The 23,498-nt window shown below is 40.9% G+C and overlaps 1 protein-coding gene across 2 annotated transcripts in view; it reads left to right on the top strand.

The window, feature by feature from the left end:
* The window catches only part of PDLIM1 (PDZ and LIM domain 1), an 82,172-nt gene that overhangs the window by 22,578 nt on the left and 36,096 nt on the right, over positions 1–23,498 (top strand). For both annotated transcript variants that reach the window (XM_077454295.1, XM_077454296.1), the window contains exon 2: positions 4,423–4,574. In XM_077454295.1, coding sequence (XP_077310421.1) covers positions 4,423–4,574 — 152 coding nt within the window. The remainder of the gene's footprint in view (positions 1–4,422; positions 4,575–23,498) is intronic.

Below are 23,498 nucleotides of genomic sequence, written 5' to 3'. Positions count from 1 at the left end.
AACTTCAATACTACATTGTTAGCAAAAGGTGTTGCAAAATAACACGCATTCTTCCTTCACTAAAAGAAACCAACAAGATTCCTTTCTCACATTACCTCTTATCATATTTTTTTTTTTTTTTTTTTTTTGAGCCTGTAAAACATTGCACAAGCAATCAGCAGTTCGCAGGTGCCATGCGGGTCTCCTCCCGATCTGTCAGAGTATCTGTATGCCCATAAATCTTGTATGTATCCCATTGAGAACTACAAGCCAACAGCCACAAAGGATGTCAGGGTTTGTAGTTCATTCACACACAGAGCTGTGTGCATGAATCATACTGCCATGTTGGCCACGCTGATTTCAGAAAATGACAGCTAGCACAGGGACCTTCTCCCCGTACTGTTGTCACGGGGGAAGATGTAACCTGTTCCCAAAGGTCAACTTATCCTTTAAGTCAGCTCTGGAGCTTCATGTTGAGGTGCAAAGGTGAATATCCTCGTCCTCTATGCCGACCACAAAGAAAAACCTTCTGTGCTGCTGAATCCTCCCCCTTTTTTTTTTTTTTTCTTCTCTGAGCCTGATCTGATCCATGGACTTGCACGAGCGCAGTCCTTGGTTAGATTGATAGCTGTGACGCGGGGGGGGGGGGGGGGGGGCAGGGCCAAGTCCTACCATCTGTGTCAATGCATGCAGCAGCGGAATTAGGGAGCGAGCCCGCACCGACGAAGAGGAGGAGCCTGGAGCGCAGGTGGGGGATCCCAGAAGGGGAGGATCGAGGCTGCTCTGTGCAATATCTATACATGTCCTACATTACAAGGTGGTTTACATAATGGCATATTGTTGTTTTTCAGAATCCTGTGCATGATAAGTCCACATGCCAAGATGAATGTAATTTTGCTTGGCATACGTGACATTTGCTTGTTTCACACCCCACAATATATTTACACTGTCACATGAAACCTGACATTGTAAAACCCAATAAAAACGTATTAAAACAGAAACATATAGGTTTACCACTAAGGGGGGGGGGTTTACAATAGAACGCAGTGTGGGCAAAGCTCATTTCGTGCGTGTTCCTCATAGTGTAGGTGAACATGTTACTCTTGTGATTTGCATGCGGGCACCAATAGATTGTTAATGGCACTGCAAATGCAGTGAAATTGCATGGTACCGAAGTACCATAGTACCATGCAGTTTGGTGTAGTGCTTGCTTTTTCCATGGTACAGTGCATTTTGCAGCCCATTGGAATGAACAGGCTGTCAAAACACACAGCAACATGCGCATTCTAGTGTGAACTGGCCGTAAAGGGGACTCCCGGTGGTGCAGTATAAAATCTGTCTTCACTGTAAGATCAGTCATAGTGCATTGTGCCCACTCAGTTGCCTGACTCATGGAGTTTGTGTGGGGTCATGTTTGTGTGAATTGGGGCGTAATTAACTGTCGGTTTTATCTCCGGGTTTAAAAAGTATGGGATTTAGAAAAACAAACGTACATACTCAGCTAGGTGGATGCAGCATTCATCTGAACTAACTCACAGCTCAGAGCGGACCCGAGAACTGAGCGATCCAAGACCACTAATCGATCAGTTCTCTGGTCCGCTTTGAGGTGTCAGTCACCGACTCTTTGCTCTGCCCCTCCAGCGCTCACCAGCGCACTGGGCTATGGAGGGGCTGGCTCAGGCTCTGGGAGGCTGAGCCAGATGCTGACCCAGGCATCTGGGTGGATGCCGACATTGTCGGGATTCCTGCAGAGCCTGGACCAGTTCTCCAACGGTTCCTTTCCACTTTAACGTGTTCTAGCACTCCATGTTTCCTCGTCATATAAAATATAATTCAACAGAAAGAGGCCACAGCTGGTGGGCAGAGCCTGAAACTCAACCACAGAAATCTCCGTGATAGTCCCTACAAAATAATAACTTATTAGAAAGTAAAACTCTCCAGCATCCTATCAAAAAAAATATATTGGTTTTGGCTGAATTGAGCCATTAAATACATCTGAATTTGAAGATTTAGAGAGAACCTGAATTGCACACAATTATTGCTACAGTAAAGTACAACTTAAAAGAGAAGTCCAGCTTTCTGAGCATGTTTGATGTAACGCCCTTCTGCCCGCTCCTATCATTATTTGAAATGGACTCCGCGCACACAGCTACAGCATTTGTTCAAAGGAATCAGAAAATTAAATAAATAAAAACGCCATGGGACTTATCCACTGCAGCAGAGGGACTTGTACTTGTAACCCATGGATACTTCCTCCAGTCCCTTAACTGAAGGTCTTATCTTGATGTGGATCTGCAGCTGGGGGGATAGTCAGCAGGAGCCTGCATTGCACCCATAATCCACTGGTATGCAAAAAATACTTTTTTTTTTTTTATCAATACGGGTGCCCTTCCCTCCCCCGTTCTTCTTCCTTTTTTTTATTTTTTTCTACACAGGGTGGAATGTGCCTTTAAGTCGTCACTTGTACAGCCCACGGTGATGAAAGCAGAAGATCTAAGGAGTGAGGCAATATCCTCCGACAGACAGGCAGCATGTGATTTTAATCTATTCTTTACCTTATATGTGACCATAAAAAGACAAATTTCAAATTCCTTACAATGTTCCGTATGTCACTGCTAAAAGCAATACATAAAGGGACAAACTTTGCGTTTTTAACCGGAGCAGAACAAATCAGCATGTGAAATTTTTTTAAGCTTCGTGGGAAAAAAACGAAAGCTGATTGTTTACTATGGGCAGATCTTGTCTCATTTTTTTTTTTTTTTTTTTTTTTTCTTAATTTCCCTAAAATTTTAACATAAGAAACTTTGTTAAATGTTCAGTGTGTGTTTCCCCAGCACTTCCCAAATAATAATAAAGCAGAATTGTGGATGTGGTTTGTGTACTGATATACAAAAAATACACACTTTCCTTTCTATGTTACTCTCATTTCGGTTTTAATGCTTAGAGAGAATAATTGGGTTTATTTTAGACATTGGCAGGGCAACAATCCAATCCGAGAAATGTTACCTGTACCCAGGCAATGCCCCAGCCATGCTTAAAGTAGAACTAAGGCCAAAACTTTATTATTATTTTTTTTTTTTTTCCCTTTTTTGGATAGAGTAAGGGAGGGTTTCCCCTCACTTTCTGTTCCATCTTTTGCTGACATTGGTGATCAGGACAAATGGAGGGGGCGGTTGTTGCCAATGAGGACACTACAGAACACACTCCTCATGTCCATAACATAAGCGGGAGGTGTTCTGTAGTCCAGCAGCAAGAACATGAGTAGGGCTGATAACTCTGCTTTAAATTTCAGTGCAGCGGAGGCAGTATTGTTCAGGCACAATGGGAAGTTCAGATCACGCTGGATTTTTTGTGAAGTCAATGGGTGTTTTTCTGTATTCGCAGTGGTTTTAATAAGGCAAAACACACAAATGTGCATGTATTGCAGAAATGTAGTGACTCTGGCTCTCCTTCCCCCCCCCCCCCCCCCCGACATGCTTATTAATTGAGAACGTTCACCCTGAGGCAGCAACATCTGGACTCCAAACTGTGGCCTGGGGGCCAGATGCAGCTCTTTGCTTGCTTTTATCCAGCCCTTGGGGCACTATCTCATCCATTGACACCAAAGATGGCACACCATTCCTCCAATTGACCCCAATGATGGGGCAAAATGACTCCCAATGAATGGGGCACAGTGGCTCCCAATGATGGGGCACAATTGCTCCCAGTGACACCAATAAGGGGGCATAATTGCTCACAGTGACACCAACGATGGGGCACAGTCCCTCCCAATGACACCAACAATGGGCTGAATTCTCACTGACATCAAAGATGGGGCATTGTTTACTCCCACTGATGCCGAGACATTTTCCCCCAAGTAAACTGGGACAGTAAATTGGGCCTTTGTTTGGAGACCTCTGATCTGGAGGAACCTTGGGGTTCCATGGAACCCTGGCTGTGACTGGCTGCTCTAGGCACTTGTCCAGGAGTACCATGTAGAAAATGCAGCTCTGGCAGCATTCTTTAAATCCTATTGCCTACAAATGTTATATAACTTGAAATGAAATATAACCTCCTGCTCTCCAGCTCCCTTGTTGCCTCCTCCCAAGCTCGCCTTCGGGACTTCTCCAGAGCCTCTCCCATCCTCTGGAACTCCCTGCCCCGGTATATCCGATCAGCCCCTACCCTGTCCACCTTTTAGGAAATCCCTGAAAACTCTTTATTCATGGAAGCTTATCCCAAACCCACTTAACAACTGTCCCCGAGTGTCCCCATCAAATCATTCTCTGCAGCTATTACCTTTTGTACCACCACCCCCTCCCTTTTAGAATGTAAGCTCTACGAGCAGGGCCCTTTTGTATTGAACTGTACTGCAATTGTGTTCTCCCCCTATACATTGTAAAGCGCTGCGTAAACTGTTGCGGCTATATAATAATAATCACTGGACTTCTTGCCTTCTTACAGGTGACACTCGGTAGCAAGGCTGCTTTGGCTGAACTGTGTCCTGGAGATGTGGTTATTGCCATTGATGGGGAGAACACCGATGGAATGACTCATTTAGAAGCCCAGAACAAAATCAAGGCCTGTGAAGATGATCTGGCTCTCACCATTAGCAGGTAACTGTCTCTGAGAGGATAGATGACAACATATAACCAGTTTTCATTTTCTCTAAGTGCTTCAGCCACAGCTCATGTAAAAACATGAATGTGTATGCATTCCTGCGGTCTCCTCCCTCCTCCTGTGTAAGTGGGGAGCGTGAGTTGTTATTAGATGTCTGTATTCAGAGGCAGGGGACCAGAGAAGTACAGAGGTCTGTATAAGGGCAAGATATACATAGGAGGAACATCTGTATGGCTTGTCTATATCATCAAGCCAATTAGTAATGGGCAAATGGCTATATCTTTTTTTTTTTTTTTTTTTTTTTTTTTTTTTCGTTCTTTTTTCATTCTTTTTTCATTCCTTTTTCTTTTTGGCTGAGTGAACACGGATTTATACAAGTCAAATTCATTGCAGTTTGCTTTACAAAACCTGTCAGAAGCAGAAAACAAATACACATACATGAGCCGCCATATCTCTGATCCTTTGTTACCCAAATGCTTGATGAAACTTTACAGATGTTGAAGAGTGATGAGAACTGTATATTGCTGTAGTTTATACAATGTGGGATTCATTCGGTATACCAGATGGTGTACAGCCACATAAAAAAAAAAAAAATGAAATATTGTGCATTTTCAGTAAGCACATACTTTGAGTAGTACGAATTGCAAATTCTACATAGAAACAAGGTTTTTAAAACCATATGTAAAAATCTGTTTTTACAGTTTCTTTACAATATGTACAATCTTTTGTGAATCTATTGCAAACTTTTCTACCTGGAGATCCTGCCAATAACCAAACTTCCTGTTGGCAGGTTGACAATGCTAAGCTACCTCCTTGTAATTAGCAGCAGTGTGTGTTCTCAGCCTGCTTTGCACACGTGTGTGTGTGTGTGTGTGTGTGTGTGTGTATGTGTGTGTGTGGCGCCAGTACTCCTAACGAGTACGCGCTATGTATTTAAATCTAGTTTTTGCTCAAAACTGTAGTGAGTCTTGGGGTTAATTGTACTTTGGCATCAGTTTGGCTGGGCTGTATAGAAGTTCTGCCTGTTCATAGTTGGGGTTGTACACCTGTGGTAGGCTTTAGAACACTGTCTAGTTGGACGCATTGGGTACCAATCATTGGGCGTAATCCAGGAAGGGGTACTTAAGGTGCCGAAGTCATGTAGTTCTGGTTTCCGGTCCAGAAGTTGTTGTTGACTCCGTGGTCCTGGTCCTCCTGACCAGCCCCCGAGGGGCCCTCATGGCCTGGTGTGCGGATCCATCCGTTTCTGAGCCTCAGAACTGGCTAGTTCGAGGCCCAGTAACTGGAAGGAGGATTCTAAGGTTTTCCGGTGCCGTCTCGTTTTTGGAGAGGCCCAGCAACTCTACACGCGACCAGGGGAGGACTCTTCAGTGGAAGGGCCACGCACGAGGCTGGCTGCTCGGTAAGAGCCTGGAAGCTGAGCTGCCATGGACATTGATTGAATCCACAATTCTTACAGTATCGCCGGACCGGCTGAAAGATTCTGGTACAGTAAGAAAAGTTCCTACTTCTACCCTTCCAGTTGTAACTAAGTTTCCTACCAAGTCTGTGTGAGAGACTTTGGCTAGTATTACCTGTTGGCTGCTAAACCCAAACTTAAGGATTTATCCAACAGCCAAGAATCCAGTTGCGAGTGGCTGTTCCCTGGATTGTGTACAGAGAGAGAGACTTTTATTGAAGTCCGCAATTTCAAGCACCTGAGCTAAACTCTATCCTGATACCCTCTATTCCCAACTTAGAGACCGAGTTTGTTCAACTGTTTTTATGCAAAATAAAAATCCTAACAAGGAATTCAAGTGTCTGTCTCTACAGTTACTGGGTTATCAACCCTGGGAACCCCTAGACAAGGACAACGAGTGTGAGCTAGTGGAGGTATCTATCTATCTTATATTGTAATGGATAATTATTCCTGCGCTACCATGTATAAGGCACAAACGAAAGGGGGGGAAAAAAAGGGGAAGAGGGAACTGCTGCAAACACCGAGTGTGGGTCAAACCGTACCCACTTGGAATTGTAATGTATTAAAGAAATGGTGTAGCGCTGTTCTAAGAGGTAACAAAAAAATTGTACAGTAGTGACAAGATAATGTAGTCTTTTCAGCAGAAAGTGGCACTAGAGATGGCAATATAGATGCAATGGGAACATGGGTTGCTACAAACAGCAGTACCAGTAGGAAGCCAGTATGTGCAGAGAGAAACTTTTTTTTTTTTGGTATCTCAGTACAAACATTTTTTTAAATACATAGGAATAAGGGGAACATTAAAACAATAATACATACAGTGCAAAAAATAGCTAATAATGCCTTCACGTTCCAAAAACAATAAATACCATGCAAAAATAGCTAATAGTACATTCACCTTCCAATTTCAGGTGTATTGTGACATCAAAACATATCAAAGTGCAATGTACACATCTGTGCAAAAATGCAAATATAAAAAAATAGTGCATACACAATAGGTGTAAAATCTGCAATAAAGTGCAAAGTGAGTGATATCACTATATAGTAAACAATGTACGGCCAGTGATAGGCAATATTCCCAAGGCACCAAAAAGGTGCACAAATAGCAATAAAGTGCAAAGAAAAAATTTGTATGTGCTTAATGGAGCCAGTCTGTGCAACAAAAAAAAATGCAACAAAAGTGCAAGTCTGTCTATCTGTCTATCTGTCTATCTGTCTATCTGTCTATCTGTCTGTCTATCTGTCTATCTGTCTATCTGTCTATCTACTAATACTACTGCTAATTACAAGGAGGTAGCTTAGCATTATTGACAATGCTAAGCTATTTATACAAACAGATATGTGTGTATAATGTATATAGAGATAGAAATTATTGTTTTTAAGCCTTTTAATAAAGATTAAGACCTTCCAAAGAGACACAGTAGAAAGTCAGCAAAAGATTGACATCAAATATAGACATTGCACAGCAGGGCTCACAAGTAAAAAATTTACGGCAGAATAAACAAAGTCCAGGTACAGTCTAGGTATCTTGCAAAATATGGTGGACAAACCTAAAGAATTGTACAAATTATGAGATACACCACTGTACACTTAATAAAGAATAAGGGAAGAAAGGGGGGAAATGCAAAAAGTAAAGAACATCCTAACCAACTAAACCCAGACGGAAAGAGAATGGGGGAAAAAAAAAAAGAGGGGCTTGAAAACTCCAGAAATCAAACACACAGGAAAGTTATGAATCATTGGGAATCTCTGTAGAATAATGCATCCAGCCCGGAGATATATATATATATATATATATATATAATAAATAATTTTTTTTATTTTTGGTGCTCCTATTGAAGCTAATGGGACCGAACTCTGTTTCAAAAGCAGCTCCTGTATAGTGACTCAATATTTTGGGACAATTTTAAAAGCATGGGATTTTGATTGTAGAGTGTGTTGGAGCTTTGAGCCCTAAATCCTCACCTGTGAATGGGAGGTTAAAGTGCTTCTAAAAGCCAAACCTTTTTATGGTGGTGCACTGAGAAGAGGAGAAACGTGGAGTGCCGGCAGGGGACCCCAGAAGAGGAGGTTCAAGCTGCTCTGTGCATGCACAGAGAAGATGGGTATATGTTTTAACATGTTTTATGTAATGATAAAAACAGACCGTTTACAAATGCTTTAGGAGTAGCAATGTTTATCAGATATTTAAATGGTTCCTTTTATCTACTGGGAGATTTTATGGGGAAATAATCTGTTATGCAAGGCCTGTCAAGTGAAGATGTTTTAAAAGCAGAAGAAATGAACAGGTCAAGGTAGTAACTCTCCCTGCGATCTGTATTAATTGCTAGATCAGTCATTGTTTAAACAGTGGGAAGATTTGCTTTATCAGCATGGAGATTTAAGTCATTGTGATATTTCCTTCATCTGTCACTTATTAAACTGATACTAAGTGCTTTTTAAGAATTTTTTTTTGCCCTGACTTGTACTTTACAGTGCATTTCAATTTTTACAGTCAAATTTGATTTCCCCCCCCCCCCCCCCCCCATGCTTGTGTGTTCCCATTTTACACAGCATACCTAAAAATAGGCTCCAACATTCATTACATTCATTCACAAATCTATTCTCTTCCCTTTTTTTTTTTTTTTTTTTTTTTTTTTTTTTTTTTTGCACAATATATCTATATAAATCTTTTCATTTAACATACACCACACTAACCCACCCTGAGAAAACACATTGGATTCTTGATCATGTCTTCAAAAGAGAGAGAAAAAAAGGAAAAAGCCCATCCACTTGCCTACCCATAATCAAAACTCAATTTGTGCAAAACATTATTCAAGGTATAATTAAGAATATAAATATATTAATTATACAATTCCTAATATATAATTAAGGATTTTAAAATATAATTAAGTATAATTTACAGCGCCCTATTACGTTTGCCAAATAACCAACAATACAAAAATAATAAAAGAAAAAATATATAAATAAAAAAATTCACAGATCTATTCAAAAGGATCTGTGAATGGAAGAACACAAGTGCCACCTGCCATTGTGGCAAGCAAACCCATCAATATCATCAATGGGCAGGGCTGGACTGGGACAAAAATTTGGCCCTGGACTTCATCATGACCGGCCCACTTTAATCTTGAGTGTCTCCATCAGCACTTCCCCTTACATCAGGGTGTCCTCCCTTTCCTCCCCCTCCCACGTGTACTCCGTTTTGAAGGCAGCTTCTCATTCCTCTCTCCAGTCATGTGATAAGTGACAAGTGCCAAGGGGAGAGAGAATGGAATGTCTGCCAGCTGTCTATCTCCCCCTGCAGGCTGGAGGGAGCAGAAGGCCTAATGCTCTCTCCAGCAAGTGACGGCAGCTGCTCCACCTAACAGGAGTGAAATCGCGATCACTCACTGTCAGAGAGGAGCGGCTCCAGGACTGCACCTGACTGGCCCACTGAGCCACCGGCCCACCGGGAAACTCCCTGTAGTTCAAATGGCCAGTACATGCCTGTCAATGGGGCACAAGAATAGTGATATCACTGCACTTGTAGTCCATTGACTCCATTCTCCATAACCTGGAGGTGGAATATGGACTAAAACTTGCCATTTTTTTGTTTCCTATATGCCATTGGGGCTATTTCCCGTTTTGCAGTCCTGTTGTGTGTCTGCCTCAGGAAGTAAAGTACAGTACGGGGAGTTCCTTTCTTGGGAAGTTTGCCAGCAGCATAGTGATCTGTCTCTGTAAAGGTGGCCCCCAGGCCAAATAGGGAATTTAAATCTACCTTGTGGGGACACAGGCAGCAATAAAAACTTGGGTCCTAACCCTTCCCTTCATTAATCCCAACTATGAAATAAATGACACCATTGCTTTTTCAGAATTAAACTCTAATTAAAAAAAGCCTGATGCATTAAGGCCTCATACATAATGATGTATGGAGGCTGCAAAGATCTTTAGCATAAACTCTCTGGCACTTTCCCTTGCCAAAGGAGTTGCATCTTAATGGTTGCAATGCACGGTACTTGGGTTAACGCTGATGGCTTCTGCATCAGCATTTACATGCTCATCCAATGTATTTCCCAAAATGCAAAAGTGGTGCCTTCAGGGAAATATTCCATACACGCATGCGTGGGAAACAGCCAGAATCCATCCGCTTTTTACAGGACTATGTATGTCTAGCCATTCACTTGTATGGCAGCTGTACCCAGCACCTGTGGCTCACCGGGCACAGGAAAGTGAGTTATTTACACTAGATGACGTTGCAGCCTCTCTACATCCGCATGCATCAGGCCTTAGGCTGGCCATACACGATTCGAAGCATTAATGGGCAGGCTGAATGTACCAAGTTGATCAATCAGCTTGGGTAAAACCAGCCTGCTGGATTTCTTACAATTATCGCTAGTGACTGCTATAGCCGCAAGCAATAATTACTGTCTTCTCCCGGTGGGGGCGGCCTTTCTGCCCATGCTGGGAGCAGACAATTGCTCAGCAGGAGGAAATGCCCTGTCAGCACTGTCTGATGGGAAAATCGTACAAATTTCCTTCCTGCAACCATTCATGCAAAAATTCAGTGTATGGCCGGCCTTGGACCCCTTTCACACCAGGGCGTTTTGCAGGCGCTATAGCGTTAGAAATAGCACCTGCAATCCGCTCCATAAAAAAGCTGCACCATTGTCTGTAGTGTGAAAGCCCGAGGGCTTTCACACCGGAGCGGTGCGCTTGCAGGACGTCAGGGAAAAGTCCTGCCAGCAGCTTCTTTGGAGCGCTCCTCCACTGCTGCTTCCCATTGAAATCAATGGGGCAGCGCTGTAATACCGCCAGCAAAATGTCGCTATTGCGGCATATTGCTGGCGATTTTAACCCTTTCTCGGCCGCTAGCGGGGAGTAAAAGCGCCCCGCTAGCGGCTGAAATGTGTCGCAAATCATCGCTAAAAAAAAGCAGCGTTTTACAGCTGACGCTATGGGCGGTGTGGTGTGAAAGGGGTCTTAGGGCCTGTAACTGTAACATTTCTGGTGCCCTGACTGGAAGATTTACTCTGCAGAGAGGAAGAAAAAAGAAAATCACTAATTTGACCATATTATTCCTAGTTATATACTTCAAATTTTCTGCAGTATTTGTGGTCTATGATTAATGGCAAAAATATGCTGAACACACCACACTATCCTTGGGCTATCCCACTTGTATGTACCATATTATTGGCGCACCCAGCTGTATCAGACCACTTGAATGGAGCCAACTCGGTTTTCAGTTTTGTACAAGTCTGCAAGAAATTGCTTGCGCCTGTTGTTGCTACGGTTACATACACTTTATAAACAGTGTCTATACTCCTGTAAATCCCCGCCATGTACTGTTTGTTCTGGGTTTGTCACTGATTTTGGTGGAGCAATAACACTTTTTTTATGAGTCTAACAAAGGTGTGTATGCCTGAACAAGACCGAACGAAAAAAAAATGGAATATTTGCAGCACAATAAGGCCTTTGCTTTACTGCAAACAAATGGTTCTTGGAAGAACAGTTAATTAATCCATTGCATTTGCCAATATACTGAAAAGTCATGCTGCTTCATTGCAGGCAATATCCAATGCAATTTTTTTTTAATGGGTTTAAAAAGAGCATTTGTCTCAGGCTAATTGGGGTTGATGGGCTGTTCACTAAATAATAAGTAATTGAACCTAATATTGGGTGTGCAAGACTGCGTCATGTTTACATCGAGAACTTTAATCTCTATACCAGGGTTCATCCAGAGATTGCTAGGTGTTCCTTGAGCAGTAAGCTATTTCTGCCTCTCAGATAAGTTCCCATTGACACCATTGATCTTTTTAGCTATTTCTAAGGGGGTAGTTCTATCCATAGACCACTAACCAATAGGGGAGCACATCTTCACTGGTCTCACAATTCAATACAATTATCCTGTCCATGATGCGATTCCACAATGCATTACAATTACTTGTGCAAGTGCGCATGGTTAAACTTTTTTTATCCAAAAATTCAAGCAGTCAGAAAAACTCAATTTTTCTCCACTGGCAGAGGGATGGCTGGTAGGGGCAGAGGGGTGATGGTAGTGTAGGGATGGGGATCAGTGACGGTGGCACTCACCAGCTCGCTGTCAGTCAATTCCCCCCTCCATGCTGCTCAGTGTTTTCTCCTTCCGGTGCCTCCAGTGAAGCCTCTCCTGATGTCGGGTCTCCTTGAGCTCCTCCCCCCTGCACTGTACTGGCTGTCCGCTCATCAGCTGACTTTCTGCTTCAGTGAAGGGGAGGGGCTTTATCCACCATGCAGGCTTTGCATTTCTCCCAGAGAGGGAGAGCACTGCACGGAGCGATGGATGATGTCATCCGAGATCGATTTGGCCGTCTCGCACCATTCTGAACGTCTCTGAATCTCGATGCTGCGATTTATATTCAACACCCCTACTAATCATCACACAAATGTAACATGAGTTGTAGATATAGTTTAGTTATTTTTAGCTGGGGTTCCCTGAGACCAGAAAGTTGTTATTTTTAAGGGTTCCTCTGTGCTGAAAATACTCTATACAATAAAGAATGCCTGTCCATCAGTCCTTAAAATTGCCCCGACTAGTTTGAGCTCTTGTGGATTGCTAGAGGCTTTCCCAGCATCCCGAAGAACTTGCTACAGTTCCGCCATAGACTATAGCTGTCTTCATTCTGTCTTATTGACTCAATTATGTTGAACTTGAGATCAGGGCTTGCTGGGAGGTCCTACCGTATGCTGCAGAGTTCCCACCTCTTCTTTGTACAGCAAATAATGAAGTTGTGACTGATAAGGCTGCTTTCTGATTGTATTACATGATGGGTAAGAAGGTGCTTGTACTTCTTCTTACCAATCCTGTTTGTGGACATGCAGTCCTAACCTTGCAGGGAATCTCAAATACTTGATGGATGGGGAAAGCGTAGGCCCACAGTATAACGGCACATAATATAAAACCTGCCTCTTCCCCTCCCAAAAGATGATACAGACAGATTAAGTTGGAAAATGAGCAAGGCTACAGCTTAATTGAATTTCCAACAAAAGAACTTTTATTACGTTTTTCAACCACATAACCAGTGGCAGTCAGTTATACCGTGAGCACATCTGAGCAGCAACCTAAAAAAGCCTTCGAAGCCTGCCTTTACCATGAGTGCCGGACAGGCGCTAGACCACATCTGTCAAACACAAGGCCTGTAGGCTGAATTCTGCCTGCCAGGCTTTGTCATGTGGCCCTCACACCCAGTTTTGCAGCTGAAACGTGGAGGAACGCCCCTCTGCTCCTCGCTGTTACTTGTAAACACGGAAACCTTCACTGTTTACAAGGGACAGCTTTGCTCGCAGTGGTTCCCATATTTACCAGATTCCTTTCCCCACTCCAGGGGGGGAAAGATCTCCAGAGAGAGAGATCCCTTCAAGACGAGGTAGAGCTGCCTACACAGGGAGGTATTAGAGCTATTACACATGGAGGCGATAGCCAGGCCAGGTAGGAGAGAGATGCGAGAAAGCATTGGGGTGAGGAGGGTTGGGGTTGCACACTGTACACAGCACACCCCTGAACCCTGCACTCTGTACACAGCGTGCCCCATATACAACCGGCCCTTTGAGGACAACCATACTGCTGATGCAGCCCTCAATGAAATTGAGTTTGACACCTCGGCTCTAGACCAACTAAAGAAACCATCTTCGCCTCTAATATGCAGTTATCATGGAGCTGTACATGTGATCAGTTATGACCCCAGCCATTTGATGGCTTTATAATTCCATTGAGAGCACAAGCACTTGTGCAATTTTATCATACATTGCATGCCTTGAATGTAATCGTTTTGGGAAAGTGTTAAATCGCTGGGTTTTACTGTATTGCCTGGTGAAGAATACACGATTAGGACATTTATTCACTCAAAGTTCCCTCTTGGTAAGAGCTCAAGGGGCCAATATTGCTGTTACCTGTGGCCTTTCATCTATGAAGGAAACACGTGTACAAAATTCCCAACCAAATTCCCAGGTCAGATAAGTCTCGATATCATAGAAAGACAAGTCTATGGGCATTCTGCTATTGATTTGGGTGTGTCTATCCACAACAGTCCTCTGGAATATAGCATGGAACTTTTTCCCCATTACTAGATGATGGATATGTGAAGAGATCTACTGTGTGTGTGTGTGTGTGTATGTATGTATGTATGTATGTGTATATATGTGTGTGTGTATATATATATATATATATATATATATATATATATATATATATATATATATATATATATATATATATATATATATATATATATATATATATATATATATATATATATATATATATATATATATATATATATATATATATATAAATTTTATCATTGTCGCAGAGTAAAGCCTTTTTTTTTTTTTTTTTTTTTTTTTCACTTTCTCACGGCGTCTCGGGAAGCGTCTGTTTATTGGCAAGAGATGGAAGTTTTAGTTATAAATAACTAGATAATATTCCAAAGCATCCTGTCATTTGTCATGTCAGTGTTCTCAGTATTTCACAATTTTTCACTGAATAGCATTCTTCTGTGTTGGAAAATATTTTGTGATATCCATGACTAACAGCTCCAAAATGGGAGATGACTAGATCTATGTAATAAGATCTCTACAGAGAGGGGATAGTAGTCTGCAATGTTGAATAATTGTGGTATGTTGCTATTGTGCCGGAGGTGTTTGGTTGCACCGCCTCCTCCCACCTCTATAGACATAAACACACATGAATGAATGAATTATTTGTATGCTAACAATAAGGATTCCATTGCTGCTTGCAGAGAGAAGAGGGTGCAAGACATGTAAATGCGGCCATAGATGGTGCAATTTCCCTCTGGGCTCTGAGCAAACAGTGATTATTGCTGGCGACTATAGTCGCTGGCAATAATCGCATGAAAAATCTGACAAGTTGCTTGTACCCAAGTTGATGATTGATCAACATGGGTACAATTAGCCTGTACAATCATTGGTTCAAATCTCGGCCAGTCCCTGCTGAACCAGCCAACGTTTAAACCATCTATGATCGATTTAACACTGAGAAATCTCAAATTCTACTTTTAGTTCAAGAGGAGAATCTCTTTAATCTTTGTGCAATCTCTAGAACCAAGACCCTCTTCTAAGTTTAGCAGTTCCCCCAAAGATGCCATTCTGTGCCTGCTAACACAGATGTGACATGTTAGTCAGGTCTCCATATTTAGTAAACCTTGAGAGTCACTAGGGATTGATGTGTTTTTATTTTTATAGTTTTTACCCCTACCCTTCTATTCACTAACACTGCAGAGTCATCATGTGTAATGGAAATAATATCATTTAGCTATTTCTGTGCACTAAAATATACTTGAAGAGGTTAAATGGTTGTGGACATGGGAAAATATGTGTGTTACTGTACACGGGCCAAAGGTTAAATCTACAATCCAGTGGATATTCTGGAAATAGGTACTTTTTAAAGCAGAACTTTTTTTTTTTTTTTCTCTGACAATAAATACCTTAAACAGCCCGATTCTCGTTTGGTAAAGAGCCTGGGCCTTATGACGACATGCACAGTGCACTCTCGTGAGAGTTTGCCAGAGAGGGATGAGTCATGAGAGGGCCAATGAGAGCTGCAGAGATGGGGGTGTGTGAATCCAGGCAGTGAACAGGCAGCAGCTTCAGCTGCCCACAGTTAAAATTGCTGCAGCCAGACTTGGTGGAGGGAGATTTCTGCAGCATATTTGGCAAGTAGTGTGTGTGTGTGTGTGTGTGTGTGTGTGTGTGTGTGTGTGTGTGTGTGTGTGTGATAAAAATAAATACATACATACTAAGCAAAGTGGTTGGATGGAAGCTTCAAAATGGCAAAGATGTTTTTTTTTACAAAGTATGTGAGCAGACTGCAGTTCATCTTTAAAGCTGAACTCCAAGTATGATTTGTATTGCATGCATGCATTGGTCCAGCTTGGACCAATGTAATAATGCATATATCATACATTAGGAACTGCTAGGGAAGCTTGTCGTCACTGAACTGAAAGATCAGTGATATCACTATAGTAGTGCCAGCTACTACAGCATTTGTCAGATTCCTCAGCAGTCTCTCAGTTATAAATTATGCATTAATACATTGGTCCAAGCTGGACAAATGTAAGTATGCAATACAGCTAGTACCTGGAATTCAGCTTTCAGTATTTTTGATAAATTGCTTACTTAATAGTAATATCCAATGTAGTAGCCAGTTAATACAGTTGTGATATGGGAGCATTTTGACGTTTGATTTCTAAAGGTAACATACAATACATAAACAGAGTAGTTTGCATGTTAAAATGTGTTACAAATCAAAAATATATGTACATTAGTGTGTGAGAGAGAGAGAGATAGAGATAGAGAGAGAGAGATAGAGATAGAGAGAGAGAGAGAGAGATATAGAGATAGAGAGAGAGATATAGAGATAGAGAGAGAGATATAGAGATAGAGAGAGAGAGAGATATAGAGATAGAGAGAGAGAGAGAGATATAGAGATAGAGAGAGAGAGAGAGATATAGAGATAGAGAGAGAGAGAGATATAGAGATAGAGAGAGAGAGAGAGAGAGAGATATAGAGAGAGAGATATAGAGATAGAGAGAGAGATATAGAGATAGAGAGAGAGATATAGAGATAGAGAGAGAGATATAGAGATGGAGAGAGATATAGAGATGGAGAGAGATATAGAGATGGAGAGAGAGATAGAGATGGAGAGAGAGATAGAGATGGAGAGAGAGATAGAGATGGAGAGAGAGATAGAGATGGAGAGAGAGATAGAGATGGAGAGATGGAGAGAGAGATAGAGATATAGAGATGGAGAGAGAGATAGAGATATAGAGATGGAGAGAGAGATAGAGATATAGAGATGGAGAGAGAGATAGAGATATAGAGATGGAGAGAGAGATAGAGATATAGAGATGGAGAGAGAGATAGAGATATAGAGATGGAGAGAGAGATAGAGATGGAGAGAGAGATAGAGATGGAGAGAGAGATAGAGATGGAGAGAGAGATAGAGATGGAGAGAGAGATAGAGATGGAGAGAGATATAGAGATGGAGAGAGATATAGAGATGGAGAGAGATATAGAGATGGAGAGAGATATAGAGATGGAGAGAGATATAGAGATGGAGAGAGATATAGAGATGGAGAGAGAGATAGAGATGGAGAGAGATATAGAGATGGAGAGAGAGATAGAGATGGAGAGAGATATAGAGATGGAGAGAGATATAGAGATGGAGAGAGATATAGAGATGGAGAGAGATATAGAGATGGAGAGAGATATAGAGATGGAGAGAGATATAGAGATGGAGAGAGATATAGAGATGGAGAGAGATATAGAGATGGAGAGAGAGATAGAGATGGAGAGAGAGATAGAGATGGAGAGAGATATAGAGATGGAGAGAGAGATAGAGATATAGAGATGGAGAGAGAGATAGAGATATAGAGATGGAGAGAGAGATAGAGATATAGAGATGGAGAGAGAGATAGAGATATAGAGATATAGAGATGGAGAGAGATATAGAGATATAGAGATGGAGAGAGATATAGAGATGGAGAGAGATATAGAGATGGAGAGAGATATAGAGATGGAGAGAGATATAGAGATGGAGAGAGATATAGAGATATAGAGATGGAGAGAGATATAGAGATGGAGAGAGATATAGAGATGGAGAGAGATATAGAGATATAGAGATGGAGAGAGATATAGAGATATAGAGATGGAGAGAGATATAGAGATATGTGTGTGTGTTCATAGCACAAAAAATAAAAAATCTGCAGTAGTAATCAAATGGCACCAAAAGAAAGCTCTATTTGTGGGGGGAAAAAAAATAATTTTTTTTTATTTGGATACAGTGGTGCATGACTGCGCAATTGTCAGTTAAATTAGTGCAGTGCCGTATCGCAAAAAATGGCCTGGTCATAAATCTTCCGTAGGTCAAAAAGTGGAAGTGGATAAACTCCACTTTTGAACTTTGTTCCTACAGGTAAACCTATAATAAGCTTTTGGTTTGCTCAACAGTCCACAGCAATTGTGTCACACCTACATATTGCTATAACACACACCTATAGAGTGCTTTTGCTAACAGATAGGGACTTTCACCCTTCCCTTTTTTTTTTTTTTTTTTTTTTTTTTTTTTTTTACAAAGCAGAACTACACTGCATGTGAGCACCTCAGATTGAAAAACTCAAAAAAATTAATTTTTTAATATTCAGAGCAAATTCCCCATCTATCCATCATTTATTTTGCTGAGAAATCACTTTGAAAATCACCCACTAGCATTTCTGCCCATGGCCAACTCAAAGCGGTAGTAAACTACTTCGAAGATGGGGAAAAAAAGTGGGCCCCCTGCAGGGTTAAGTTATAATGTACCAATATGCACTGCATGACAGACTTGCCTGTAAAGCAGATCGCTCCCGTAAGGCGCTGTCACGGATCCCTGGCGCTGCTATCTTCATCCGGTCTTCCTTCTGGGTTCTCGGGCTCCAGCTGTAGGAGTGGCCAGGGCCATGATGATGTCTCTCCCGCGCATGTGCGTGGGTACCCTAGACTCCGCCATGCCATCCCTTCACAGCACATCAGTGACGTCACTGCCAGCATCCCTTGTGAATGTCTTCTAAACAGTGCAAGTTTAGGAGATACTCGCTGTAGCCACTGGTAAGCCTTATTATAGGTACAAGTTCAAAGGTGGCGTTTATCTCCACTCCAGAAGATTTACCCTCCTTCTTGACCAGGTCATTTTTTTGCTTGGTCATGCAACACTGTATCCAAATAAAAATGTAATTCCCCCCCCCCCCCCCCCCCCCCCACAAATGGAGTTTTCTTTTGGTGGTATATCAAATTATATATATATATATATATATATATATATATATATATATATATATATATATATATATATATATATATATATATATATATATATATATATATATATATATATATATATATATATATATATATATATATATATATATATATATATATATATAAATTTATTATTATTTTTTTTGCTATAAACAAAAAAAGACAATTTTTTTTTTTTTTTTTTTTTTTAACTCAAAACAATATTTTTTACTCTGCTCTAAAACACATCTAATAAAAAAAATAATCAAATTTTTTCATCAATTTAGGCCAATATGTATTCTGCTTCATGATTTTTGGTAAAAATTCCAACAAGTGTATGTTGCTTAATTCACGTGAATGTTATAGTTTCTACAAACTATGAGATATATTTATGGAATATTATTATTATTATTATTATTATTAATAATAATTTTTTTTATACTAGTAATGAGCTTTAAAGCTGATGTGTTTTGCTTAAATAAACTTCCCCCTACAGCGAAGTACTGTATTTAGCAAGTTGCAGGATCCTGGAGAAATCATGTGTACGGCACTGCCCGGTCCTCTTCCTGTCTCTGAAATGTGGGGGATCATCGCTTCAGGTCTCAGAGCTGAACTTAATATAAGAAGACCACCCCTTCCTTCCCTCTAGTCCATTGACAAAAGTGCTTTAATTGACTGACTCTATTGCGTGTAACAAGATCTATGAATGGGGGAGAGTCACAGGATTCTCTCCCTCTCGTTCACAGATTGAGTTACAGGAAGTGTAATCAATGAATAGGCTTTTCTCATTTGTTGAGGAAGGGGTGGGTGCCCTGCCCGACGCTGTTAACTTCCTCTGTGCCGATGGTTCAGAGACTGGAAGATGACCGGTCGTCACTTCAGAATTCTCCAGGATACAGCAGGACATGGGATATACTTCAAGCAGTATTAAACCCAAAACCAAAAGTATAATGTATTGACGCTTACCAGTCATTTGGATGTGGTGGCTGCATCAGTTTTCTTCTTTGGGTTTTATTCACCTCTGTTTTTCCCCTGGTGATCTGGCCAGCAACACCCCTCCTGTATTAGTAAGACACCACTCTAGAAGACTGAGCACAGGAGGTACAGAAGCATATTTAGTCTGTTAAATGTATTAGCAGATTTAAATACGCCAACAAATTGAAGCCAAATTCCAGCTCAAACTTTATAATCAGTTACAGCAAACCGTTTTTGGCCTTTTGGCATAAAGGTTTTACATGAATAAATAAAAGCTGATTATTTTAAAGCACCCCTGTCGGTGATAAATGGTTCACCTCATCCATGTAAACCGATACATTCTGCTGCTGAGCTTGTGTTTTTGAAAAACAGCAGACTTGCTGGCTGGATCATCAGATGAAAATAGAAGAAAGAAAGCCTAAAAAAAAGAAAATGAATGCAACCATCACATCTAAAAATTGGTAAGCTCTGTAGTATAATAAATGTTTGCGTTTTTGAGTTTCATTGCCGGTAAGTTAGGCCACTAAGGCTGTAGAAATAAAATATTAGGTAAACTTCAGCTTTAACCTGTTTAATATCCTTTTTATAAGTATGGAGGTAGGCAGGTTGTACTGGATTTGATCTATGGAGGGACTTCGGTACAACCAGCCTGTTGGGTTTTTCTTTCGTTCAGTCACTGCCAGTGGCTACAGCCGCAGGCAGTGATCATTGTATTCTGATGGAAAACTCCCCACTGTCAGAACACAATGGCTCCACAGGAGGGATTCCACCATCAACACCGACTTTGGTGGGGGAATCAAGCTATTTTCTTTCCTTCAACCCGTGGTTGAAGAAATGAAATTTGCCTAATGTATAGCCTGACTAAAGCTGCCAGCAAGAAATCAGCCAGTGCTAGGCTTTCTTACTAGAAAGCACAGTATGAATTGCAGGCTATCATAAATGCCACCTTGTAATAGTTTGTAAGATAAAAATGAAACAACATGGACTCAAAACTGTTAGAATTCCACTTTGAAGGGACCACCACCATTCCAGGTATTGAGACTGCCAGATAGATGGCATTTTCATAAGGAGGTCAGTGATGGAAGCTTTCATATTTTTCTCAGAACTGGTTTTCTGTGATTACAGTTGTGCTCATAAGTTTACATACCCTGGCACCTTTCCTTCATGATTAGTGTTTGGCTAAAGCCATTTATTATCAATCAACTATGTTTACTCTTTTTAAATCGTAATGACAACAGAAACTACCCAAATGACCCCGATCAAAAGTTTACATACCCCAGTTCTTAAAAACCATGCATTGCCCCCTTTAACGTCAATGAGAGCTTGAAGTCTTTTGTGGTATTTGTGGATGAGACTCATCTTCTCATATGGGAAAAAGCCTCCAGTTCCTGTTAATTCATGAACTGCACGTTTGAGATCTCCCCAGAGTGGCTCAATGATATTGAGGTCAGGAGACTGAGATGGCCACTCCGGAACCTTCACTTTATTCTGCTGTAGCCAATGACAGGTTGACTTGGCCTTGTGTTTTGGATCATTGTCATGTTGGAATGTCCAAGTGCGTCCCATGCGCAGCTTCCTTGCTGATGAATGCAAATGTTCCTCCAGTATTTTTTGATAACGTTCTGCATTCATCTTTCCATCAATTTTGGATCAAATTTCCTGTGCCTTTGTAGCTCACACATCCCCAAAACATCAGCAATCCACCTCCGTGTTTCACAGTAGGAATGGTGTATCTTTCATCATGGGCCTTGTTGACTCCTCTCCAAATGTAGTATTTATGGTTGTGACCAAAAAGCTCAATTTTGCTCTCATCACTCCAAATGACTTTGTGCCAGAAAGTTTGAGGCTTGTCTCTGTACTGTTTGGCATATTGTAAGTGGAATACTTTTGTGGCATTTGTGTAGTAATAGCTTTCTTCTGGTGACTCGACCATGCAGCCCATCTTTCTTCAAGTCCCTCCATATTGTGCATCTTGAAAAAGCCACACCACATGTGTTCAGAGAGTCCTGTATTTCACCTGAAGTTATTTGTGGGTTTTTCTTTGCATCCTAAACTATTTTCCTGGCAATTGTGGCTGAAATTTTAGTTGGTCTACCTGACCGTGGTTTGGTTTCAACAGAACCCCTCATTTTCCACTTCTTGATTTAGAGTTTGGCATTCATAATTCCTTGGATATCTTTTTATATCCCTTTTCCTGTTTTATACAGTTCAACTACCTTTTCCCGCAGATCCTTTGACAATTCTTTTGCTTTCCCCACGATTCAGAATCCAGAAACGTCAGTGCAGCACTGGATGAAAGATGCAAGGGTCTGTCAGGAGTCCAGAAACTCATTGACCTTTTTTATACTCACACTCACACACACTAATTACAAGCAAACAGATCACAGGTGAGGATGGTTACCTTTTTTAATATACATGTGTGCATGTTATCAGGCCAAATTCACCAGGGTATGTAAACTTTTGATCAGGGTCATTTGGGTAGTTTCTGTTGTCATTATGATTTATATAGTGTAAATACAGTTGATAATAAATGGCTTCAGTCAAACACTAACCATGAGTGAAAGAAAAGTTTTTGTGTTCTCATTCATATTGTCTGAAAAATGGCCAAGAAACAATAAATCCTGCCAGGGTATGTAAACTTATGAGCACAACTGTAACTACATTTATCAGGGAGTGTTGAAGTTTTCAGTTCTGTTTAGCAGATATCCATGTAAGGCGGGTAACAAAATTGCATTGCTCCTATGAACTCATTCATATGTGAAGTCACCTGCCAAACATGCAGTACATTTTGGTGTGATGGGGCTTTCTAAGGTTACACTATTCGGTCCTCCAGGATGTTTATCAGGGAACTTAAGTGTTTCTGTTCCCCCTGGAAAGTGCCTTCCAACTCCATAGGTCTGAAAGTATGCAGTTTGCTGAACTACTTGGTACACTCTTCTAAGAATCTAAGGTCTTCAGGCTGTGCATTGCTTCCAACTGGCCCAAGCTGTAGCCCATTTTTTTAACCACTTCAATACCAGGCCTATACCGGCACTTCTCTCCCGCATGTAAAAATCATCTTTTTGGGGTTTTTTTTTTTTGCTAGAAATTTACTCAGAACCCCCAGATATATATATATATATATATATATATATAGATATAGATATAGATATAGATATAGATATAGATATAGATATATAAAAAATTTTTTTGGCAGACACCCTAGGGAATAAAAAGTGTGGGGGGGGGAGGGGGGAAGTTGGGACTTTAAATGAGGCAATGAATGTATAAATTCATCTACCTCCATCCCTGATTCGGTATTACAAAAAGAATGAGGTGAGACTTTAAATGAAGCATAGCTGCAATGTAGGTATGCAAGGACATGTCTGAAATTCATTGACTAAATTAGAAAATTGAGGAGAGTAAACAATAATAACATGATAAACAATAGTATCAATAAGTTATATTTCATATAAGTATGTATACAAACACATGTTACAACATGATTTACTCAGCTCCGGAGAAGATTTGTTTTCACAGCGCCCTTATTCGTTTTTTTTCTCCCCAATTTACAGTTTCATTGTAGGTAAGAATGTTTGGGGGAGCTAAGTTCCTCCCCTCTATCTATTCCTTGGCCCTTCGTGCTGTTTTTGTCTGATCCTCATGCGTTCACTTATCTCTTTGTAGATAATTTTAA

This window comes from Lithobates pipiens, unplaced genomic scaffold (genome assembly GCF_037356315.1).
Source record: "Lithobates pipiens isolate NorthernLeopardFrog02 unplaced genomic scaffold, aLitPip1_a1.2 Scaffold_25, whole genome shotgun sequence".
Taxonomy (NCBI): Eukaryota; Metazoa; Chordata; class Amphibia; order Anura; family Ranidae; genus Lithobates; species Lithobates pipiens.
This window is presented reverse-complemented; position numbering and strand designations above follow the sequence as displayed.